General features: G+C 42.4%; 1 protein-coding gene across 1 annotated transcript in view; it reads left to right on the top strand.

The window, feature by feature from the left end:
* Nucleotides 1-20,117, top strand: part of LOC126059823 (core histone macro-H2A.2) — a 73,817-nt gene extending 53,700 nt beyond the window's left edge. Inside the window, exons 7-9 of the mRNA XM_049855819.1 lie at nt 15,562-15,651; nt 16,785-16,959; nt 19,428-20,117. Coding sequence (XP_049711776.1) covers nt 15,562-15,651; nt 16,785-16,959; nt 19,428-19,593 — 431 coding nt within the window. The 3' untranslated portion in view covers nt 19,594-20,117. The remainder of the gene's footprint in view (nt 1-15,561; nt 15,652-16,784; nt 16,960-19,427) is intronic.
* Nucleotides 20,118-20,123: the final 6 nt, after the last annotated feature.

Below are 20,123 nucleotides of genomic sequence, written 5' to 3'. Positions count from 1 at the left end.
GTATACCACACGTATTGATCCATCCTACCACTGATGGCATTTGGGTAATTTTCGATTTGGGCTATAATGAATAGTGCTGCTGTGAACATTCCTGGACGTATTTTGGGTAAAACTGTACATATATTTTAAGTTTAACGGCTGAGAACGCCATTGGTGGCAAGGAAACAGGCATTTAAAAAAAATTAGTTTATCTTTAAGGTTATGAGCGTTGAGTTATTTTACCAGTGGTTTGCCACCTTAGAGGCGGTGGGACACTGGTTTTAGGCTGGATGGAGGCGCTTGGGAGGGGAGAGGGTGAAATATCAAGGACACTGGAAATAACAGCATCTTAAATGATCACCATCTCATCCACTTTTCCTAGACAGGACTGCCTTAAACTCTCTGTTGAAAAGTCACGTAAGCAAAGAAAGGGCTTTGTCCCTGGGGTGCAGAGCTGGTCTCAAAATTCAAGGATGTATGCAGTTGGAGGCAGTTGCTAGTAGCTGGACCTTGTCTGGTAGCACCGGGGGCCCTGAGGCTTCTGGGCTCACTTACGGTTCCCTTTTGGCATCCAGCTTGTTCTGCGGAAAAGGAGATAGGAAAGCACTGATACAACCCAGCACTAACGAGAAACCGGGTTTTCTCCTTCACAGACCATGAAAATTCCTTCTTCACTCTTCAAACCCACACCCCATCAGCAGCCATTAATGCTCCCCCTCTGTGGAAGAACGCCTCCTACTGGCCTTAGACTTGAGCTCTGTTTCGAAGTGCGTCCCAGTCTCTCTCAAACAAATTACAGTGCTCCCACTTTATATACTTCTTTAGTATTTGGATTTTCATATCAGAAAACCAGTAAATATATTTCTTTTTTCTTTTTAAGTGGCAGGTGGTAGAGTAGAAAAATCACTGGTATTGGAGCAAAAACTCAAGTTCAGATATCTTCGGAGGATGAATGAGCAAATGGTTAAGAGGGCAGGTTCTGGAGTCAGCGTGCGTCTGTGTCTTGGATTTTACTCATCACTTCGTAGTTGTGTGACCTTGGGCAGGTTTCTTAACCTCTGTCTGAACCTCGGTGTCCTTATCTGTAAGTGAGGATAACGATAGTACCTGCCTCAAGGGGGTGCTGTGAAGATTAAATGAGATAACGCGTGGATGGCACTCAGCACAGTGCTGGGCTCACAAGCATTTAATAAATGATAACCTTTTTTATTACTGTATTTTTTTTTTGTTAGGAGTCCCGCTCATCATAATTCTATTCTCCACTGCCATCATCCAAACCAGTCATCCCATGCATGTCATACCTTGATTAAAAAATTACAGAAAATTTCAAACGTAAAAAATAGAAGAGTACAATGAAACCGTGTATCCATCACCCAGTTGCAATAATCATCAACCCGTGACCAAGCTTATTATTTCAGCTCTTCCCCCACCCACTTCCCCCAGACACTGTATCATTTATCGGTGAATATTCCAGAACAATCTGTAAATGATAAGGACTATTTGTAACAAAACAAAAAAAAAAAAATCTTTTTTTTCTTAACCACTATACCATTAAAAAATTAGTACACCTTAAAAAATTAACAAATCCTTAACCTCATCAAATAATCAGTGTTCTTAATTCCAATTGCACAATAAATGTGCACTTATTTTTTTATCTGGCTCAGATCCAAATAAATCTACACATTGCATTTGGTTGATAAGTCCCTGAAGTGTCTGATAACCCATGGGCTCCACCTTCACCTCTCTCTCTCTCACTTCTTCTGGAATTTACTTGTTGAGGAAACTGGCTGTATGTCCTAAAGAGTTTCCCACAATCTGGGTTTTGTTGATTGCACTTTCCTGCTGTTATTAAGCATGTTTCTTCTTTTTTTTTTTTTTGCAAATTGGTAGTTGGATCAAAGGCTTAATGAGATTCAAGTTCCCAATTTTTTGGCAAATCTGCTTTGTGAGTGATAAGTGTTCTTCCGTCGGGATGCCCGTAACAGCTGGTTGTCTCTTGTGTGTGGTGTTAGCAGCCGTTGATGCTCATTTCCCAGATTTGTTCATTCACTAAGGGGTTGCAATGATAGTCTAGTTCTATCATTCCTTCATTTGCTCACTGGAGTATTTCCATAGAGAGAAAACTCCTGTCATCAACTCAGCAGTTTGCTTTATTATTTTTATTTATTTATTTATTTTTTTTTTTGGTGAAAGCTTACATAGCAAATTGGGTTCCCATTTAAGTATTTCTATGCATATAGCTTGGAAACCCTGGTGGCGTAGTGGTTAAGTGCTACAGCTGCTAACCAAAGGGTCGGCAGATCGAATCCACCAGGTGCTCCTTGGAAACTCTATGGGGCAGTTCTGCTCTGCCCTATAGGATTGCTATGAGTCAGAATCGGCTCGACAGCACTGGGTTTGGTTTCAGTTTATGTATATTGTTCAATGACATTGGTTACATTTTTCACAATGTGTCAGCATTCTCTTTATTTTCATTCTGGTTGGTCTGTTTCCATTAATCTGGCTTCCCTGCCCCTCCTTACCTTCTCATCTGTGCTTTAGGGTAAATGTTGACCTTTGTTTTTTTTGGAAAAGCACAGTACTCACAGGTGATGTTGTTTATTTTATGAGTTAATCTGTTATTTAACTGAAAGGTGACCTTCGGGCGTGGTCTCAGTTCCAGGTTTAAAGGATGTCTCAGGGCAACAGTCTTTGAGGTTCCTCTGGTCTCTATTGGCCCAGTAAGTCTTTTTTTAAGAATTTGAATTTTGCCCTATGTTTTTCCACCATTCTGTCCAGGACCATCTATTGTGTCCCAGGTCAGAACGGCTGGTAATGGTAGCTGGACACCATCTAGTTCTTCTGGTCTCAGGATAGATAAGGCCATGGTTCATGTAGGCTATTATTCCTGTAGACTAGTTTCTTCTTTGAGTTTTTGATTTCCTTCTTTCTGTTTTGTGCTTTATTCTAAAAAATCTTTAGTGAAGAGGATGATATCACCCTGCCTTTCAGACTTTCCCATTTGGCTGCTGACCTGAATGCAGAGTGTAGCAGTTGAGACCTACTTCCCTACTTCTCTCTATTATATAGAGACCAACTTGGCTACCAGTTTCAGTTACTGGACCTTCCCCAGGTTATATGACCAGCAAATCAATATCAGCCAAGAGTCTGAGAACCAGATAGGAGACTTCAAGACCTGTATCGTATCACTTTATCTGTGAATATTTCAGATGGAAACACTGGTGGCACAGTGGTTAAAAACTATGGCTGCTAACCAAAAGTTTAGTAGTTCGAATCCATGAGGCACTCCTTGGAAACCATATGGGGCCGTTCTACTCTGTCCTGTATGGTTGCTATGAGTTGGAATCGACTCAAGGGCAATGGGTTTTTTGTTTTGTTTTTTTTTTGGATTGCTTCCAGCAATTGCCATTTCCAAATTGAAACCAAAGTAGATTAATGAAGAAGCCCCCTCCGTGTCTCCCAGTTGGAGAGTGACTGTTGGAAGAGACGTTTTTCCTAACTGTGGTGCATGATGGATTGGGGCTCTGCAAATACACTTGAGTGTTTGAGTACAGAAGGGGGTAAGCGCCCTCGCCCAGCTTCTAGAGAAACCTCTGAACTGAATAGTATTATTATTAAATATGAATAACCACAGAGAGAGAGAGCTGAGACTTGTCCCCGACATCTAGATAATCAAATTAATTTGAAGATGAAAACAGGTGAGGTGAAATACCTCACTTCCCACCTGAGAGCATCAGTCATCCTAGTCTGGACAAAATCTCCATGTATCACCTCAGAGACATGAGAGTGTGGGAAGGGGTGGGCTGAACCTCCTAGTGCACACAGGTGGGGATCCTACTGGGCCAGAGGTAGAGGCTTGCCATCTCCTGGGGCTCCATGTGACCTCTGTAGAGGCAGGACCCTGAAGTATTGAGGAGGAAATTGTCCTGACATCAAAGACTCAGGGGTCTCCTGGCAGGAAGGTGCTTGGAGATTACTCGCTCAAATCGCTGTAGGTTTCCATTGAGAACTGAGGCCCAGGCTAGGGAACAACATGCCAGTGTCGGGGGCTATGTATGTCCTCTAACTTCAAGGACTTACAGGTTAGTGTTGCTGCAACAGTGGCAACAGGACTCCAGAGTGCCCCACCCTGAGCTGAGAGGCTCCTGTGAAGCCACCTGCCTTGGTCTCTGCTGTGGCTGCATCTCTAAGGGCCACTCTACGGCCACTTAGAGCTGGTGACAAGAGGCAGGCTGTAGGGTCTCTGAGATGCCCCACAGTGTGGGGTGCATGTATCCAATCACCAAAACCAACACATCATGGGTATCTAACCTATAGGACAAGACACTGGAGCCTCATTTTTTTTTTTTTTTAATTGTACTTTAGATGGTTTACGGAACTAGCTTCTCATTAAAGTTAGTACACATATTGTTTTATGACATCTGTTAACAACGCCATGACATGTCAACACTCTCCCTTCTTGACCTTGGGTTCCCTATTACCAGCTTTCCTGTCCCCTCCTGCCTTTTTATTCTTGCCCCTGGGCTGGTGTGCCCATTTATTCTCGTTTTGTTTTACATGCCTGTCTAATCTTTGGCTGAAGGGTGAACCTCAAGAGTGACTTCGTTACTGAGCTAAAAGGGTGTTCGGGGGATATACTCTCAGGGTTTCTCCAGTCTCTGTCAGGCCAACAAGTCTGGTCTTTTTTTGTGAGTTAGAATTTTGTTCTACATATTTCTCCGGCTCTGTCCGGAACCCTCTATTATGATCCCTGTCAGAACAGTCAGTGGTGGTAGCCGGGCACCATCTAGCTTTGGTGGACTCAGTCTGGTGGAGGCCATGGTAGATGTGGTCCATTAGTCCTTTGGACTAACCTTTCCCTGTGTCTTTGGTTTTCTTCATTCTCCCTAGCTCCCGATGGGGTGAGACCAGTGCAGTATCTTCGATGGCCACTCACAAGCTTTTAAGATCCCAGACACTACTCATCAAAGTAGAATGTAGAATATTTTTTTTATAACAATGCCAGTTGAGCTAGATGTTCCCCGAGACCATGGTCCCCACAGCCCTCAGCCCAGTAATTCAGTCCCTCAGGAAATTTGGATGTGTCTATGCAGCTTCCATGACCCTGCCTTGGACAAGTTGTGCTGACTTCCCCAGTACTGTGTACAGTCTTACCCTTCATCAGAGTTATCACTTATCTATTGTCTATTTAGTGTTTTTTTCCATCCCCACACCTCCCCTCCCTCATAACCATCAAAGATTGTTTCTTTTTGTGTGTAAACCTTTTCATGAGTTTTTATAATAGTGGTTTCATACAAAATTTGTCCTCTTGCGATTGACTTATTTCACTCAGCATAATGCCCTCCAGATTCATCCGTGTTGTAAGATGCTTCACAGATTCATCAGTGTTCTTTATCATTGTGTTAGTACTCCATTGTGTATACGTACCACAGTTTTTTTATCCATTCATCTGTTGATGGGCATCTAGGTGGTTCCATCTTTTTGCTATTGTAAACAATACTGCAGTTAACATGGGCGTGCATATGTCTATTCGTGTGACAACTCTTATTCCTCTAGGATATATTCCTAGGAGTGGGACTGCTGGATCATATGGTATTTCTATTTCTAGCTTTTTAACGAAGCACTGTATTGTTTTACAAAGTAGTTGTACCATTTTGCATTCCCACTACCAATGCATAAGAGTTCCAATCTCCCCACAGCCTCTCCAACATTTGTTATTTTCTGTGTTTTTGATTCGTGCCAGTAATGTCAGGGTAAGATGATATCTCATTGTGGTTTTGATTTGTACTTCTCTAATGGCTTTTTTTTTTTTTAATGGCTAGTGATTGTTAGTATTTCCTTATGTGTCTATTAGCCTCTTGAGTGTCTTCTTTGGTGAAGTGTCTGTTCATTTCCTTTGCCCATTTTTTAACTGGATTATTCATCTTTTTGCTGTAGAGATGTTGGACTTTTTTGTAGATTTTAGAGATTAAACCTTTTGTCAGATTTGTAATAGCCAAAGATTATTTCCCAGTCTGTAGTTTCTCTTTTTACTCTTTTGGTGAAGCCTTCTGATGAGTATAAGTGTTTAATTTTTTAGAAGATCCCAATTATCTAGCTTATCTTCTAGAGTTTGTGTGTTGTTAGTTATGGTCTGTATCCTGTTAATGCCGTGTATTAGGGCCTCTAGCACTGATCCTATTTTTTCTTCTAGGATATTTATAGTTTTTGGTTTTATACTTAGGTCTTTGGTCCATTCTGAGTTAGTTTTTGTGTACGGTGCGAGGTATGGGTCCTGTTTCATTTTTTTGCAGATGGACATTGAGTTTGCCAGCACCGTTTGTTAAAAAGACTGTCTTTTCCCCATTTGATGGACTTTGGGCCCTTGTCGAAAATCAGGTGACCGTAGATGAATGGATTTACATCTGGGCTCTCAATTCTTTTCCAATAGTCAATGTATCTGTTGTTGTACCAGTACCAGAGTGTTCTGACTACCGTAGCTGTATAGTAGGTTCTAAGGCCAAGTAGTCCCAAGTCCTCCTACTTTATTCTTCTTCTTCAGTAGTGCTTTACTTATCTGGACCTCTTCCCTTTCCATATATAGTTAGTGATTAGTTTTTCCATCTCTTTAAAGAATGTTATTGGTATTTGGATCGGGACTGCATTGTATTTGTAGATTGCTTTCGGTAGAATTGTCATTTTCACAATGTTGAGTCAACCTATCCATGAGCATTGTATGTTTTTCCATTTATGTAGGTCTCTTTTGGTTTCTTGCAGTAGTGTTTTGTAGTTTTCTTTGTATAGGTCTTTTACATCCCTGTTTAGATTTATTCCTAAGCATTTTATTTTTTTAAGGGCTATTATAAATGGTATTGTTTTCCTGATTTCCTTCTCATCATTCTCTTTATTGGTGTTTAGGAATCCAATTGATTTTTGTATGATTATCATGTATCCTGCTACTCTAATAGTTCCAGCAGCTTTCTCATGGAGTTTTTTGGGTTTTCTGTGATAGTATCATATCATCAGCAAATAGGACAGTTTTACTTCCTTACCAATTTGGATGCCCTTTCTTTTTCTTGCCTTACTGCTCTAGCTAGGACTTCCAGCAAAATGTTAAATAGGAGTGGTGATAATGGTCATCCTTGTCTTGTTCCTGTTCTCAGGGGGAATGTTTTCAGCCTCTCTCCATTTAGAATGATGTTGGCTGTTGGTTTTGTATAGATGCCCTTTATTATGTTCAGGAATTTCCCTTCTATACCTATTCTATTGAGAATTTTTAACAGGAATGAATGTTGGGCTTTGTCAAATGCTTTTTCTAGGTCGACTGAGATGATCATGTGATTCTTTTATTTATGTGGTGGATTACCTCGATTGATTTTCTAATGTTGAACCATCCTTGCGTACCTGATATGAATCCTACTCGGTCATGGTGTATTGTTTTTTTGATATGATGCTGAATTCCGTTGGTTAGAATTTTGTTGAGAATTTTTGCATCTATATTCATGAGAGATATTGGTGCATAATTTTTTTTGTGTGGTGTGTTTGCCTGGTTTTGATATCAGGGTTATGCTGGCTTCATAGAATGAATTCGGAAGTATCGCTTCTTTTTCTATGTTCTGAAATAGTTTGAGTAGTACTGGTGTAAGCTCTTCTCTGAATGTTGGTAGAATTTTCTAATGAAGCCATCTGGGCTAGGACTTTTTTTTGGTTGGAGTTTTTTTTTTACCTTTCAAACTCCTCTTGTTATGGGTCTGTTCAGATTTTCAACATCATTTTGTGTTATTTTGGGTAGGTGGTCTGTTTCTAGAAATTTGTCCATTTCCTCTAGCTAGGTTTTCAAATTTGTTGGAGTATAGTCTTTCATAATACTGTTATGATCCTTCTTATTTTGGTTGGGTCTGTTGTATATGTCCCCATTTCATTCCTTATTTGGGTTATTTTTGTCCTCTCCTGCTTTTCTTTTGTCAGTTTGGCCAGTGGTTTGTCGATTTTGTTGATCTTTTCAAAGAACCAACTTTTGGTTTTGTTGTTTCTATTTTTTTTTTTTTTAATTCTCTATTTATTTCTGCTCTGATCTTCATTATTTCCTTTCTTTTGGTGGCTGTGGGCTTCTTTTGCTGGTCTTTATTTGTTCTAGTTGTGTAGCTAATGTTTTGATTTTGTCCCTTGTTTTTTGAATGTGTGCATCTATTGCTATAAATTGACCTCTGAGCACTGCCTTTGCTGTGTCCCAAAGGTTTTGGTATAATGTGTTTTCATTCTCGTTTTGTTTGATTCTAAGAATTTTTTTATTCCATCTTTGATTTCTTCTATTACGCAGTGGTTTTTAAGCAGGGTGTTATTTAGTTTCCATGCAATTGATTTTTTTCCTTGCTCTTCCTGTTGTTAATTTCTACTTTGATGGCATTGTGGTCAGAGAAGATACTCTGTATCGCAATGTTTTGGATTTTTTGAGGGTTGCTTTGTGGCCTAAGATGTGGTCTATTCTGGAGACCATTCCACATGTGTTGGAAAAGAATGTGTACTTTGTAGCTGTTGGATGCAGTGTTCTTTATGTGTCTATAAGTTCAAGTTGGCTGATTGTGGCCTTTAGATCTTCTGTATCTTTGCTGAGTTTCTTTCTAGATGTTCTGTCCTTTACCGAGAGTGGTGTGTTGAAGTCTCCTAGTATTAGCATGGAACTGTCAATTTCTCTTTTCAGTGCTGTTAGAGTTTTATGCATTTTGGAGCCCTGTCATTGGGTGCATATGTCTTCATGATGGATCGTTCTTTTAACCATTACATACTGCCCTTCTTTTTCTCTTATGGTGGATTTTGTTTTAAAGTGTATTTTATCTGAGATTAGCATTGCCACCCCTGCTCTTTTTTAGTAGCTGTTTGCTTGATATATTTTTTCCATCCCTTGGTTTTTAATAAATTTATGTCTTTGTTTCTAAGGTGTGTCTCTTGTAGACAGCGTATTGGTGAATCCTGTTTTTTTCTCCATTGTGTCACTCTCTGTCTCTATATGGGTGCATTTAGGCCATTTTATGTTCAGTGTAATTATTGATAGGTGTTTGAGTTTATTGTTGTCATTCTGTAGTGCTTTTTTTTTGTTGTGCTGACATTTTCTTTGTTCCTCTTACTCTCCTGTGCTGAATTCCTTTTGTTTGTGGATTTTTTTTTCCTTTTGTTTTTATAGATTTTGTTTTTACTGAGACTTTTTCTTCTTTATTTTAATGAGTAGGTTTGTTAACTTTCTTTGTGGTTACCTTGAAATTTACCCTTATCTTCTAGGTTTGAACCAGTGTATTACTACTTGGTATTGCCTTGCCTTCCTCTCCATTAGAAAGTTCTATACCTACATCGTTTATTCTCTTTTATTGTTCTGACACTGTTATCACTTACAGATTAACCTCTCTGGTTCCCTGTTGTAAATCTTTTAGTTTTGAATACTCCTCGAGAGTTCATTTCCTATATTGGTTATCTGGCTGGTGCAATCTTGCATCCTAGATTCAGGCTGTAGTCTGATGTTGTCTGTTGTCAAACCAAAGGACTCCCTTTAATACTTCCTGTAAGCTTAGTTTGTTTTCAACATATTCCCTTAATTTCTGTTTATCTGGAAATGCCCTAATTTCACCATCATATTTGAACAAGAGCTTTACAGGATGTATTATTCTTGGTTGGCATTTTTTTTCTTGGAGCTTCAAATTTTTTTTAAATCATGTTCAAGATTATGTCATTAGACTGCTTTATGGCCAAGAAGGCCGTAAAGTTTCCCTAAGGAGGGAAACTTTTTTTAGAATCTAAGTCTGGCTGTCCCCAAATGTCTGTCAGTTTGTCATACTGTGGTAGCTTGTGTGTTACTGTGATGCTGGATGCTATGCCACAGTATTTCAAATACCAGCCGGTTCACCCTCAGTGGACAAGTTTCAGCTGAGCTTCCAGACTAAGAAAGACTAGGAAGAAGGACCTGGAGGGCTACTTCTGAAAAAATTAGCCAGTGAAAACCTTATGAATAGCAGTGGAACACTGTCTGATATAGTGCCGGAAGATGAGCCCCTCAGGTTGGAAGGCATTCAAAATAGGACTGGAGAAGAGCTGCCTCCTCAAAGTAGAGTTGACTTTAATGATGTGGGTGGAGTCAAGCTTTCGGAACCTTCATTTGCTGATGTGATACAACTCAAAATGAGAAGCAACAGCTACAAACATCCATAAATAGTAAGAACATGGAATGTACAAAGTATGAATCTAGGAAACTTGGAAATCGTTAAAAATGAAATGGAACGCATAAACATTGATATCCTAGGCATTAGTGAGCTGAAATGGATTGGTATTGGCCATTTTGTATCAGACAATCATATGTATACTATGCCAGGAGTAACAAATTGAAGAGGAACTGCAGTGCACTCATCATCAAAAAGAACATTCCAAGGTCTATCCTGAAGTACAACACTGTCAGTGATAGGATAATATCCACATGCCTACAAAAAAAACAGTAAATACGGCTATTATTCAAATTTACGCACCAACCACTAAATGCCAAGTATGAGGAAATTGAAGATTTTTACCAATTTCTGCAGTCTGAATTTGATCAAACTTGCAATCAAGATGCTTTTGTGGGGTTTTTTAGGCATCTTATTTAGATTTTACTTATTTTTTGTACTTTAGCTGAAGGTTTACAGAGCAAATTAGTTTCTCAGTAAACGATCAATACACATATTGTTTTGTGACATTGGTTGCCAACCCATGACTCTCCCCTTCTCAACCTTGGGCTCCCTATTACCAACTTCCCTGTCCCCTCCTGCCTTCTTGTCCTTGCCCCTGAGCTGGTGTGCCCATTTATTCTCATTTTGTTTTATGGGCCTGTCTGATCTGTGGCTGAAGGGTGAACCTCAGGAGTGACTTCAGTACTGCGTTAAAGGGGTGTCCGGGGGCCATACTCTCAGACGATCAAGATGCTCTGATAATTACTGGAGATTGGAAGGCAAAAGCTGGAAACAAAGAAGTAATAGCAGTTGGAAAATATGGTCTTGGTGATAGAAACGATGCCGGAGATCGCACGATAGAGTTTTACAAGACCAGAGACTTCTTCATTTCAAATAACCTTTTTCACCAACATAAATGGAGACTATACACGTGGACCTCACCAGATGGAAAACACAGGAATCAAATCGACTACATCTGTGGAAAGGGATGTTGGAAAAGCTCAATATCATCAGTCAGAACAAAGCCAGGGGCCAACTGTAGAACAGATCATCAATTCATGTTGAAGCTGAAGGGAATTAGAACAAGTCCACAAGAGCCAAAATGTGACCTTGGTATATCCCACCTGAATTTAGAGACCATCTCAAGAATAGATTTGAAGCAATGAACAGTAATGATCAAAGACCAGACAAGTTGTGGAACAACATCAAGGACATCATACATAAAGAAAGCAAAAGGTCATTAAAAAGACAGGAAAGAATGCCTTGGTCCATCATTAGACTTGGGAATCATCACACCAGTCTGGGTGGAGGGTACCCCAAGCATAAGTAAGGTTAAATTCTTCACCAGTGTGGAAAGAGGGAGCTCTGAGGTGGAAGTTAGTTAATTTTAAGAAATAGTAAAAATGAGGTGCTTTTTGATACGATTTTATGTAAAGATTGACACAAATATGTATCATTCATCCATTGAGTCAACAAAGATTACTACATATCAGTAGCTATGTCAGATGATCTTGAGAATGAAATGACTAAGAGAAGACTCCTCATTATTTGGTGATAGAAATAGCCAAGGCAAAAAGTGTGTCAGCAATACCGGGGAAGCCAGCACAACTTGCAAAGCAAGGTCATGCAAGCTCCATAGATACATCCAAACTCCCTGAGAGACCGAATTCCTGGGCTGAGGGCTGTGGGGACTGTGGTCTCAGGGTACACCTAGCTCAGCTGGCATTACATAGTTCATAGAAGAAAATGTTCTACATTCTACTGTGGTAAGTAGTGCCTAGGGTCTTAAAAGCTTGTGAGCGACCATCTAGGATACTCCACTGGTCTCACCCCTCCGTGAGCATGTAAGAATGAAGAAAACCAAAGATACAAGGGAAAGATTAGTCCAGGGGACTAATGGACCACATCTACCACGGCCTCCACCAGACTGAGTCCACCACAGCTAGATGGTGCCTAGATACCACCACTGACTACTCTCACAGGGATCACAATAGAGGGTTCTGGACAGAGCTGGAGGAAAATATAGAACAAAGTTTTAACTCAAAAAGGAAGACCAGACTTGCTGGCCTGACAGAGACTGGAAAAATTCTGAGTATGGCCCCCAGACACCCTATCAGCTCAGTAATGAAGTGACTCCTGAGGTTCACCCCTCAGCCAAAAATTGGACAGGCCTGTAAAACAAAATGATACTAAAGGGTGCACCAGCCCAGGGGCAAGGACTAGAAGGCAGAATGGGACAGGAAAGCTGGTGATGGGGAACCTAAGGTTGAGAAGGCAGAGTGTTGACATGTTGTGGGGTGGTTAACCAGTATCATAAAATAGTATGTGTACTGTTTAATGACAAACTAGTTTGTTCTGCAAACCTTCATCTAAAGTACAAAAGAAAGAAAAGACCAAAACGGATGTCAGAAGAGACTGTGAAACTTGCTCTTGAAGGTCAAGTAGCTAAAATGAAAGGAAGAAATGATGAAGCAAAACAGCTGAACAGAAGATTTCAAAGGGCAGCTCGAGAAGACAAAGTAAAGTATTATAATGAAATGTGCAAAAACCTAGAGTTATAAAACCAAAAGAGAAGAACATGCTCGGCATATCTCAAGTTGAAAGAACTGAAGAAAATATTCAAGCCTCTAGGTGCAATATCAAAGGATTCTATGGGGAAAATATTAAATGATGCAGGAAGCATCAAAAGAACATTGAAGGTATCATGGATTGAATTATGTCCCCCCAAAAATGTTTGTATCAATTTGGCTGGGCCATGATTCCCAGTATTATGTGGTTGTCCTCCATTTTGTGATTGTAATTTTATCTTAAACAGGATTAGGGCGGGATTCTAACACCCTTACCCAGGTCACATCCCTGATCCAACATAAAGGGAGTTTCCAGGGGTGCACCACTTTTTATCTTACAAGAGATCAAAGGTGAGGGAAGCAAGCAGAGTGAGGGACCTCATACCACCAAGAAACCAGTGCTGGGAACAGAGCGTGTCCTTTGGACCTGAGGTTCCTGTGCTGAGATGCTCGCAGACCAAGGGAAGACTGATGACAAGGACCTTCCTCCAGAAAGGAAGAAAGCCTTCCCCTGGAGCGGGTACCCTGAATTCGGATTTCTAACCTACTAGTAACTGTGAGAGAATAAGCTTGTCTTTATTAAAGCCATCCACTTGTGGTATTTCTGTTATAGCAGCACTAGATGACCAAGACAGAGGGAATACATAGAGACATTGTACCAAAAAGAATTGACCAATGTTCAAACCATTTCAGGAGGTAGCATATGATCAAGAACTGATGGTACTGAAGAAAGAAGTCCAAGCTGCACTGAAGACACTGGAGATAAACAAGGCTCCAGGAATTGGTGGAATACCAATTAAGATATTTCAACAAATGGATGCAGGATGCAAGCACTTACTCATCTATGCCAAGAAATTTGGAAGGTGGCTGCCTGGCCAACTGACTGGAAGAGATCCATCTTTTGCCCATTCCAAAGAAAGGTTATCCAACAGAATATAGAAATCATTGATATCATAACATGCAAGTAAAATTTTGCTGAAGATCATTTCAAACCAGTTGCAGCAGTATCCACAGGGAACTGCTAGAAATTCAAGCCAGATTCAAAAAGAGGACGTGGAATAAGGGATATCATTGCTGATGTCAGATGGATCTTGGCTAAAAGCAGAGAATACCAGAAAGATGTTTACCTGTGTTTTACTGACTATGCAAAGACATTCAGCTGTGTGGATTATAACAAATTATGGATAGCACCGTGAAGAATGGGAATTTCAGAACACTTAATTGTGCTCATGTGGAAACTGTACATAAACCAAGAGACAGCTGTTTGAACTGATCAAGGAGATACCGCATGGTTTAAAATCAGGAAAGGTGTGCTTCAAGGTTGTATTCTTTCACCATACTTATTCAATGAACGTGGCATCAGGATTAGAGAAAGACTCATTAACAACCTGTGATATGAAGATGACCCGACCTTGCTTGCTGAAAGTGAAGAGGACTTGAAGCACTTATTGATGAGTTACACCTTAACATAAAGAAAACAAAAATCCTTACAACTGGACCAATAAGCAACACCATGATAAATGGAGAAGTGAGAGAAGCTGTCAAGGATTTCATTTTACTTGGTGTATTAGGCTAGGTTCTCTAGAGAAGCAAAACCAGTAAAGTGTATAAATATATACATAAAGAAATTTATATTAAGGAAATGGCTCACACTGTTGTAGAGGCTGGAACATGGGTCAGGCTGGGGGCTTCTCCTGATTCTTGTAGCCACAGAGGATGGTGAACCCAATATCAACAAGCCAGACATCAGGGCTCTGGCTCACAGCCTTCGAAGACTGACAGATCCAAAGATGAGCAGGCAAGACAACAGGTAAGCCACTAGCTCAGGTCTCAAGAACCAGAGGTCAGACAAAAAGGAGCCAGCTGCAGGATCCAGTGCAAGCAAAAGCATGTGAGCCTTGCCAGAAAGTCCACTTATATTGATGTAGGCCACACCCCCAAGGAAACTCCCTTTCAAATGATTGGCTACTCACAGCAGATCCTATTATGGAGGTGATCACATTATATCAAATCTTATCATGGAGGTGATCACATCGTTATACAACTGCCTGACTACATCATAACTGCCAAACCACTGAGAATCATGGCCCAGCCAAGTTGACACACAACACATTTGGATCAACAATCAATACCCATGGAAGCACCAGTGAAGCAATCAAATAGCACATTTCGATGGGCAAATCTGCTACAAAAGATCTCTTCAAAGTGTTAAAAAGCAAAGATGTCACACTAAGGACTAAAGTGCACCTGACCCAAGCCATGGTGTTTTCAGTTGCCTCATATGCACGCAAAAGCTGGATGATGAATAAGGAAGACCGAAGAACTGATGCCTTTGAATTATGGTGTTGGCAAAGAATACTGAATATACCATGGACTGCCAGAAGTACGGCCAGAAAGCTTCTTAGAAGCAAGGATGGTGAGACTTCGTTTCACATATTTTGGACATGTTATCAGGAGGGACCAGTCTCTGGATAAGGACATCATGCCTGGTAAGTTAGAGGGTCAGCAAAAAATAGGAAAATCCTCAACAAGATGGACTGACACAGTGGCTGCAACAATGGACTCAAGCATAACAACAACTGTGAGAATGGAGCAGGACGGGGCAAGTGTTTCGTTCTGTTATATATGAGGTCACTAAGAGTCAGAACTGACTCAGTGGCACCTAACAACAAGCAGTCTAGCTGCACAGAAACCCAGAGACCCTGGCCACCAGTGACCATTGGCAAATCAGAATTTCAATTGTGAAGTTTCTAAGGGTGGTTTATTTTTTTTCTGGCCTAGGAGGCACGTGTCAAACATTAATTACAATGACAAGAACAACCACAATGGGTTCCCATTGTTCTTCACAGGTAAAGCCTTGGAAAAGGCTGGGGGGAAGGAGTTCTTGGAAACGGTAAAGGAGCTTCGTAAATCTCAAGGCCCTTTGGAAGTTGCTGAAGGTAAGTGTGGAACTGGGCCCATGCTCTCAGCACAGCCTCACCTCTGTCTTCTTTTCTCCAGCCTTACATGCTTCATGCACATTCCATTTGTGAAATAAACTAATGAACCAGGAAGCTACTGAGACTAGCAGGCCAATATAGTTCATTTCATAGGCTTTGGGGACTGTAAAGTGCCTGGATTATCTTATAGTTCTGGAGGCCACAAGTTCAAAATAAATTTCACTCAGCTAAAACCAAGGTGTCAGCAGGATTATATTCCTTTCGGTGCGAAACCCTTTCCTTGCCTCTTCCAGTTTCTATAAGCTGCCTGTATTCCTTGCCTTATGGCCACTTCCTCCAAATTCAAAGCTAGCAGTGTAGCATCTTCCAATCTCTGAGTCTGACTTTCTTGCTTTCTCTTATAAGGACACTTGTGATTACATTTGGTAGTCCCTAAGTGGCACAAACAATTAAGCAATCTACTAGTAACCAGAAGGTTGGCAGTTTGAACCCACCCAGTCAGGAGGCACCTCAGGAGAAAGGTCTGGTGATCTACTTCCAAAAGATCACAGCCTTGAAAACCCTATGGAGTGCAGTTCTACTCTGCAACACATGGGGTTGCCATGAGTCAACTGACACAACAGCAATTGGTTTGGTCTTTTTGGTTTGGTGACTACATTTAGGGGTCACCCCAGACAATCCAGGATAATCTCCCCATCTCAAGATCTTTAACTTCATCACCTCTGCAAACTCCCTTCTGCCATATAAGGTAACATGTTCACAGGTCTGGGGAGTAGGGGGTGGACATTTTGGGGGGACCATGTGTCAGCCTCCCATAGCCACCACAAATACGCACCTTGGAAAAGGAGCCACTGTGCGTGGGTAGCATAACCTAGTGGCGAGTTTGCTCTTTGGAGACACATCCTATCCCACAGCATTAAATGCTTTTATCCGTCTAAAGCAGTTCTGACAGGCCTCCTGCCCTCTGGTAAGCTTACCTCAGAATCTTCATCAGAAGCACACAACGTTGTCCAGCCAGCTTCTTTATCACTTCCTGTCCCCCACGGGTCTAAAAGGGAGACGTGAGGTTCGGCCTAACCCCCTGGCGTAAGGCGAGACTCAGGAAATAACCTGAAGTATTTCTCATTTCCTAGCTGCCGTCAGCCAATCCAGTGGCCTAGCTGCCAAATTTGTCATCCACTGTCACATCCCTCAGTGGGGCTCTGACAAATGTGAAGAACAGCTTGAAGAGACCATCAAAAACTGCTTGTCAGCGGCGGAGGACAAGAAGCTAAAATCTGTTGCGTTCCCACCTTTCCCCAGCGGCAGGTAAGATGCAGTGCTCCAGGTGGGAGGGGTTCTCATGAGCTTCTCCTTACAGCCTTTCCCCTGGGAGCCAGCGGGCCCACCACTTGTACACATCTGACCTGGGCATTCCAGAAGACATGCCCAAGTGCTGCCAGGACAGCCAAGTATGCTAACTAGGTGATACAGCAAGAAGCCCAGTTTCCATTCTTCACATAGAGAAGCAGGCCCATGGGTTTTTAGGGGGGCAGATCTCGTGGCTGAGGCCAGCTGCCTGCCTCCTCCATGTCAAAGCCCAGTGGAAAGGCAGCTTTAAGGGACCGGTGGGAGGCCCAGAACAGAGGCAAGGTGGTATATTATTTTTTGAGAGCCTGCCATGTTCAGAGGGTCCCTGAGTGGCACAGATGGTCTGAGCTCAACTGCTAATCTAAGGGTTGGTGGTTTGAACTCACCCTGCCATGCCAGGGAAGAACGGGCTAGTGATCTGCTTGCATAGCAATTACCGCCAAGAAAACCCTATGAAGCAGTTCTACTCTGTAACACAGTTGGAGCTGGAATCAACTTGATGGCAATGGGTTTGGGGTTTTTTATCCCTCCATGTTCCAAGCCCGAGTTTCCACCAACTGTCTATGTCTAGAACACACCATCAGAAAACACCAGACTCTCAGGCCTGGCTACTCAAAGTGTGGTCCGTGGACCAACAGCAGAGACATTACCTGACAGCTTGTTAGAAATGCAGTCTGAGGCCCTCCCAGACTTCCTAAATCAGAATCCCCAGGTGATTCCTCCAGGAAAGCCAGGCAGTTGAAGATACGTACAGGGCTTTGACAGACACTCAAAGGGAAGTACAGGCAGTCCCCAGATTATGAAAGAGTTCTGTTCCTAGATCTGTCTTTAAGTCGAATTTGTATGTAAGTTGGAATAGTTAGGCATGGTTTGTAGCTAAAATCAGTAAAATGTCTTAGTATACAGTATACCTTTCTATGCATAAAAAACATTAAAGAAACACTTCCAGATACACTAAAACATCTTTAACATAATAATACAGTAATAATAATATTTTTGGTGTACGTTGCAAAGTAGTGCCTGTTTGTTATTACGAACCATTGTATGTACCTCATATTTTTAATATGATAAGCTTAACCGGAGTTGGCTCGTAACTTCGGATCGTATGTGAAGTCAGGTGTTCAAAACCCGGAGACTGCCTGTAGAAGACTCTCTCTGAGGGCTTGCTGGAAAGGGGGTGGCGGGGCCGGGGGGGGATGACGGTTTTAATTGTCGCAGATCCCAACTGGGCTTGAGAGCAGTATTTCAGGTAAATAACGACGACATCTGTTCTCATTCACAGCATTTCTGCTCCCCTCACACTCATAGCCAAAGCAATTTATTGCTTTAATTTTGAGCACCCTCTTATCCCGAGATGCCCCTCAGTAACAGATATAATTTATACTTAAAGATGCTCTGCTTGTAGCCCAGTCATGAGAAGGCTATGAAAGGAAAAATGAGACCCAGGTCCCTGCTGTGATCATATCTCAACCTAAGCAAGAAGCCCTGCGTCTCCACAGCCGGGGCCCAGAGGCACCGAGGGCCAAATTCTTTGTATAGCTGGGACCATGTGCTGTGAAGTCCGGCTCCCAACACTGGATACTGCTTGCCAGTGAGAAGATTTCGTATTGGCCAGGCCCATCCTGAACCCACCCCAGAGAGGTTGGTGGATGATCCCAAAGGACTACTTATGGTTGTGTCCCTGGAGGCCAGCGCCCTGGCCCAGTGGGTCCTGTCCTGGCAACCAGGTGCTTGGGTCCTTAGTTGGCCTTCACCAGCCCGGCCCAGCCCTGAGTCTCTGCCACTGAGATTACGTTGGTATGTGCCCGGAGGTTAGTGAGAGAAACACTAGGACATGAAAAACAGTTGCAAAGACAGCTTTGGTGCATATGTACTTACCCTTCAATTATGATCTGACTAGCATATCGACTCGACGGCACTGGGTTCTGGGTGGAGCATGTAAACCAGTTTATATGTATTTGCTTTCTTAAAACCAACAACAAACCCGTTGCCGTCCAGTGGATTCGGACTCATAGGACAGAGCAGAACCGCCCGATAGGGTTTCCAAGGGGCGGCTGGTGGATTCGAACTGCAGACGTTTTGGTTAGCAGCTGAACGGTATTTTCAATGCTGAATTACTAGCGTTTTTAAGGGCGAACTAGACTTGAGTTCAGCGACAGACTCAAGAACCAGGGATGGATGGCCTTGGCTGAAATCACTGTGTCTCCGAGTCACTGTAGACACCTCTAAAGTGGGGAAAAGTCTGTCCCCTCAGGCTGTCACTGTGACTAGGGGTCATGCATGCTCACCATGAGATATCTCACAATAAAAACAAGGGCCCGGCGTCAAAATAACAAAGGGGGCATTGCCCCTCCAGGCTGAGGGGAGAGTTGTCCCCATGGGTCCCAGGGATGAATATGGCGTCGGCTTTCTCTCCCTGTGCACAGGAACTGCTTCCCCAAACAGACGGCGGCCCAGGTCACCCTCAAGGCCATCTCGGCCCACTTCGACGACTCGAGCGCGTCCTCGCTGAAGAACGTTTACTTCCTGCTCTTCGACAGCGAGAGCATCGGCATCTACGTGCAGGAGATGGCCAAGCTGGACGCCAAGTAGCCGCGGGCCGGCGCGCCCACAGGAACCGGAAGCGGCTGGGCTCAGTGCCGGCAGCGGGTTGGTTTCTCACGAGCAGAGCGGAGGGTGACGCCGGGGAGGGAGTGAGGCGGCCCGCTGCCGTGCCACGGCGCCTCCGCCTTCTATATTCTGGTAAAAAAGCGCCTTGGTGTGGTACTAGCCAGGTCTCCAGGAGGGTTTTCTTTCCCTGTGTTTTTCTCCTGTTGTTTTAGAACTTTTTTTAAAAAAAAAAAAACAGACCTCATTTTAGATTTATAGCACTGACTTTTACACAAACACAAATCCTTTCAAAATTCCTAAAATCTTCTGCCCCCCCCCCCCCCTTTTTCCCACGGGAAGCGACTTGGGCTTTGTTGTCTGTGTTCCGTGATGGAGGGAATTTGGAAAGACACTTCACTGGTGCTTTTCTGTTTCAGTGTCCCCACCCCGACTCCCAATAATACTGTAACTACTCCTAAAAAGGTTTTGCTTCAGGCTGTTTTTGTTTTGTTCTGTTTTTTAAAGAAAATGAA

This window comes from Elephas maximus, chromosome 16 (genome assembly GCF_024166365.1).
Source record: "Elephas maximus indicus isolate mEleMax1 chromosome 16, mEleMax1 primary haplotype, whole genome shotgun sequence".
Lineage (NCBI taxonomy): Eukaryota > Metazoa > Chordata > Mammalia > Proboscidea > Elephantidae > Elephas > Elephas maximus.
Note: the sequence above shows the minus strand (reverse complement) of the source record. Positions and strands in the feature narration are given on the sequence as shown.